Source organism: Rutidosis leptorrhynchoides, chromosome 4, assembly GCF_046630445.1.
Source record: "Rutidosis leptorrhynchoides isolate AG116_Rl617_1_P2 chromosome 4, CSIRO_AGI_Rlap_v1, whole genome shotgun sequence".
NCBI lineage: Eukaryota > Viridiplantae > Streptophyta > Magnoliopsida > Asterales > Asteraceae > Rutidosis > Rutidosis leptorrhynchoides.
Window position 1 is genome coordinate 516,771,032 of NC_092336.1, and position 5,632 is coordinate 516,776,663.

At 33.8% G+C, this 5,632-nt stretch overlaps 1 protein-coding gene across 1 annotated transcript; it reads right to left on the reverse strand.

The window, feature by feature from the left end:
* Positions 1–268: 268 nt before the first annotated feature.
* Positions 269–4,772, reverse strand: LOC139844866 (oxysterol-binding protein-related protein 3C-like). The gene is made up of 9 exons (XM_071835089.1): positions 4,457–4,772; positions 3,289–3,382; positions 2,899–3,015; positions 2,623–2,814; positions 2,279–2,400; positions 1,977–2,153; positions 1,169–1,313; positions 858–1,036; positions 269–694 (listed from the first exon to the last, which is right to left on the reverse strand). Exons 1-9 carry the CDS (start codon positions 4,552–4,554, stop codon positions 445–447), a joined length of 1,374 nt encoding a protein of 457 aa, XP_071691190.1. The 5' UTR covers positions 4,555–4,772; the 3' UTR covers positions 269–444.
* Positions 4,773–5,632: the final 860 nt, after the last annotated feature.

Consider the following 5,632-nt stretch of genomic DNA (forward strand, 5'->3'; position numbering starts at 1 on the left):
TAAAAATCCAAAAAAAATTTCACTACATCGCGTATTTCACTTCACTATATAATACATCCGCCATCAGCCCCCTTGCTTAATAGGATGTCGTGTATGACTTTTATTGTACTATGTTCTGTCAATTTCTCATCTAAATTGAAAAGTATCAAATGAGTGAATAACTATAACTACAAGCTTATAAAGATAAAGCTGCATGAAACATATAAACACATACAAGAGGGGGATCATGGTAAAAATATGAATACATTCTCGAAAACAAACCACCATGTCATGAAATCAGATGTCACATAACCAAAACATACATAGTTTGTATAGATATAGAGTATGATTAAAATAAAGCTAAAAAATCTAAGTAAAAAGCATTTATGTGAAGATTAAAAAACTAGTAGCAGCATAACAAACATAGGGAATTAGGGATCATATAATCACATCCATAAGCTTCTTTCAATTGGTTTCAGCAACATTTCCAAACTGCCAGGGATTGAATTCTGTTGTTGTGAAGTTGATCTCTTCAACAGTGCTCGAGTTATCAGCAGCAGCTCGATGTTCAGTGTATTTTCCGTTGTACTCGTAAATCTCCAAATCTCCCCATGGTGTGGGGGCAATTTGGTCGGTCATGTCGAACCATTTTGGTACAAAGTCCTGACCCTTTGTCTCCCTAATCCTTTTCTCAGCCCTCTGTTTTTCCTCCAGACTAAATCAAGAAAAACAAGTACTCTTAAGGTTAACACGTGTGCGTGTGATATGTATGTGTGTGTGTGTGTGTGTGTATATATATATATATATATATATATATATATATATATATATATATATATATATATATATATTAGAGAGAGATAGAGAGAGAGAGAGACATGCTCTTTTCTGAACCAGCTTTAGCCAAGTCACCCGTCTCAAGCGCATATCTATCAGGTCGTAAGCGAGAATCAGATGGCAATAGCTTTTTCGGTGCTGTTGTAAAGCTGTTTACTTTATGTGCAAAATGGGTGTACTGAAATTTGTCATCTGCAGGGGCCTCGGCAACCCTCCAAACCTTCAAAACACCAACAGATTAATCACTAGTTTTTATTTTACTTTTTCTTCAGAAGTAAGTATTTCTTTCAGTTGTTAGTTAACTTGATACAAAATATTAGATACAAAACAAGCGGTTCTAAGATGGTTATACCTCTTTGAGTTCAGTGTTGGGAAGGGGTTCTCCTTCTAAATCACAAGGTTGATAGCTCATAGACTCATTCCATTTGCCTGTCATTAAGATCTTAGGTTCTTCGGCCGAGTTATATACATATCCATCCACTTCATAACGACCAGCACTGCAACCATGACAAAACACGTATAACCTTTAACAACATGATAAAAAGTAGTTATTTTGATTACTATAAACCTAACTGAATTTCATCTCATATCAAGGATCGGAAGATTATATGATTACAGTTGTACACGGGAGCATTTTAAAAAAAAATAAATAAATAAAAAAAAAATTGCATACTGAAATTAGAAATTAAAAATTATAACTATCGAAGCATAATATAAAGAATATACACAGATACACACGCTAAGAAACTGCATCATAACGTGATGAAAGACGTAAAAGTAGGTGACAAGTTCAACCATTTACTACCAAATAGGTGACTAGGATTATGTGATATCTCAAATGGGTCAAATCCAAAAAAAGAGCTAAAACGGGTCAAATGAGCAGAATATGTTATTATTTACCCATTGATTGTTTATTTTTTTTATAGTTTTATTGCATGCAACCTCCTATATTGCCATTTAAAAAAAAAAAAAAAATATTACATTCATAATTATTTATTAATCATAATTATAATAGAAAGAAGTGTTTAGACTAAGCAAAGCGTAACCAACACCAAATAAAAAAATCTTCCCGTTTCACCTGTTACACAACCCGTCTGCCCCACCTAACTTCTAATACGAATAGATGAATCCACAAGAGGAAAGTGAAGGTAGGTACGCACCCAAACCAACCGCAGGGTTGAAAATACAGGACAACTTTTTCTCCTGTTGTCAAGTTGGATAAAACCATCTCTCCAGGGGAATCAATCCACGTTCTTCCAAATATTAAATTGTTAACTTTTGTGGGAGGAGGAACTAGTTCTAGCACTACTCCATCTTTCTTTAGCTTCAAACGAGTTCTGCGAACAAATATACATAATAAGTAGCTAAAGTACAGACATGTGACAAAATTTTAATACCAGTTCATGTTTTTGGAAATAATACTTGTATTTAAGTCAGACATGAAATGAGGAATTAGTTATACCTTCCAAGGGGATAGACATCAACAGAGTTACCCAGAAACTTGGTCTTCACCTTTGAAGTTATATCATACACAAAATGCTCATTTTCAGCATGTGCAGCACTTATTGGAGGGTGATGACTAACCTGAGTCATAATTAAATGTTAGTAACTTTGACATTACACATTAATATAATCAAAATAATAAATAAACAACAAAGTAACAGTAGCAGAAAGCCAGAAATATCCTTAAAGTAACAATCTTGGTGAATATACATACACTAGTTTATTCATGTAAAATTTGGAGCACATTCACCCCTTAATTACATCCTAAGAAGCCACGTTTATGAAATAATTTGTATGATTTACCTGTTCTGCAATAAACGTAATGCCACAATGATTAATCATTTCATAGGTTTCACCGAGAATTGGATTGAACGGCTTCCAGGTTCGTTGCAAAGCGTAATATACAGATATAAACCAGGATGCTGTATATACTAATCGCATGTTTGGATCTTCACATTCATTTGCTTTCTCCAAAAGGTGGGAATACTCCATCAGCTACAAAAAAAAATTGGCAGTTTCTTACTAACAGTTGTATAAGTAAAAAAAAACAGAGAAACACAATGGTAAAGTTGAACGAACCTCTGCCATTTTCTGCAACATTGTCATGGGCTCAAAAATGAGAACGGGTAGAGTCACCATTGATGTGATATCAGCACCCACATACTTCTGCATCGACCTCCAGTAACTATCACGCTCCTATAAATAGAGGTAAAAACAATAATTTAGAAAATTATCACAGATATACACAAAAGTTGCAGTTTTCAGAAACCATGCAAACAAAATTCAGTTTTCTAGATTCATTCAAATTCGGGCTAGACGACAAGCCTATAAGAAAAACAGTGAACACTAAAAAATAGGGATTACTTGGAATCGAAGAAAAAAAGCTCTTTTGAGTAGCATACTATATTAAGTGCCCCCAAATAGAGCAAAAATAACTAAGACTGAAATTTATGAGATGATATATTTTACCTCTTGTTTCCATCTGCCTCTTTGTGCTTCAACCTCAGCATCTTCTGTTCCTCCCTCGGGGTTAATAACCTCAAGTCCCTCGTAACCAAGCAAACTATACAAAAATAACCAAGACATGTTGATCCAAACAATTTAGCACATGTGACCACTACACCTATAGAGATACTGCAAACTTAACATCGGACATGCATATACACATAAAAATGAGAATAGTTAAAAACATCTCATGGCGCAGACAGGATGGAAATAACTACGTATAAATCAAGGTCATAACCTACCCGCTGAATAGAAATTTCAACATGATTTTACAACTTAAGCCACTAACAAGTTGGAATTTCGACCCTTGACAATTTTTAGCTCCAAAAGAATACACATATACACATATAATATTGAAAGTGTGTAACTTCCCCAAAGAGATAATTAGCTAATCCAGACTAGTGACCATTTTTTAAAGGTAGTAAACAGAGTGAAACATTCTCCATTTTTCTTCGTTAATCATAACATACGAATTCACCAATAGATACACACAGAGGAGTAGAGCACATACAGGAATATAACGGTCATCACAACAGATAGATATGCAAGGTAACAGTAAGGTAATAACATTCTACTTCATGAAAAGACTTACCTGGAAATATTACTTCACATTTTACCCAAGATTATTAATACATTTCCATAATCCGATATAAGTAGAGTTGTGCAAAATGAGCAAATGTGCAAATTTAGTAAAAAACTAGAAATCGCTAACGGCATCTATATGTATTAAATCTTCAAAACACGATAAATTATAGTTTCAGTGAAGACAATTCTTTAACTCAATTACCCAAAGTCATCATGCATATCAAACAATATATATATAATCAGATTGATAATAAGCTTAAATAAAAGTTGAACAACAAACTAAGGCCTAAGAAATTGATTACTGTAAATAATAACTTAACAAGCTAATTGAAGATGAATCCTAATCAATCAAGTGATATACAACTATACCTATGATCACACAAAAACAATCAAAAACCACGAAATTATAAAAATACATGCATATAAATTATTACAATTTAATTATATATGTTAGACATGCAGGTAAGAAATCAAACATCATAATTTAGAAGTAATTAGGACTACTACGATTCAATTCAAACATATAATGATACTAAGGATGATTCACCCGTTAACTTGATTCTTGAAACTGGAGAAACTTGAAGCGATCGATGAAAAAAAACCACCACCACCACCGCTACTACCACTACCTTGATTTTGCGCCATGCCTATTTAATTATGATTAAAAACCCTAGATTTTGAATAAAATCCCCCTTTTTGTTATTGGATCAGGGGTTTGCACCCTCAATCAATGTTAATATGGATGGAATCACGAATCCGATGATAGTAAATAAAGATGAAATAGAATCAGATCAAATGAATCCAGAGAGACATGCGCTGGGGAATTTATTCTTAAATTAAACTAATTTATTTATTTTATATTTATTTTATTTATTGTATAGATTTTTAATTTTAAAGATTAAGATATATTGTGAAAAAAATTAGGTGCGGACAAGATTAAGAAGGTTCCGGTGGCCGGTTTAATTTTCAAGTCAACAGTCAATATATTATCACGGTTTTCATGGGCCACTGAGTTGGGCCCTCTTTTTATCGGATACCTTTGGGGCTTCGTGGTTCGATGACCGTTACAAACGAGTTACGTTGCAAATTGCAATTGGTTCACTAAAATATTATTTTAAATCGTGTATCAACCATTTTCATGTTGTATTTTTTTTTTTAACTACTTTTTGGTCCGATGTCCTTTTAGAAGCAATCTCTTTATTTGTCGAACAAAGAAGAGGAACACTTTCTCTACTCCTGAACTATTTCACGCGGGGTGAAGAAATAACTTCTCTTTGTTCTATGATTGAGGAAGGATTGCCCTCTTTTTATCGGATACCTTTGGGGCTTCGTGGTTCGATGGCCGTTACAAACGAGTTACGTTGCAAATTGCAATTGGTTCACTAAAATATTATTTTGAATCGTGTATCAACCATTTTCATGGTGCATCTTTTTTTTAACTACTTTTGGTCGGATGTCCTTTTGGAAGCAATCTCTTTATATGTCGAACAAAGAGGGGGAAGACTTTCTCTACTCCTGAAGTGTTTCACGCGGGGTGAAGAAATGACTTCTCTTTATTCTAGGATAGATGAATGATTGTCTACGTCTCACCTCCCTCATACATCTAATATGTGAGATTTGAGTTATGTTGTTGTTGTTGTGTATCAATCTGTGTGGAAGCTTGTTTATGGTGTCTTACAAACTAGGTTCGAAAGAGACTCGGCTTGTATACACTCCTACTTCA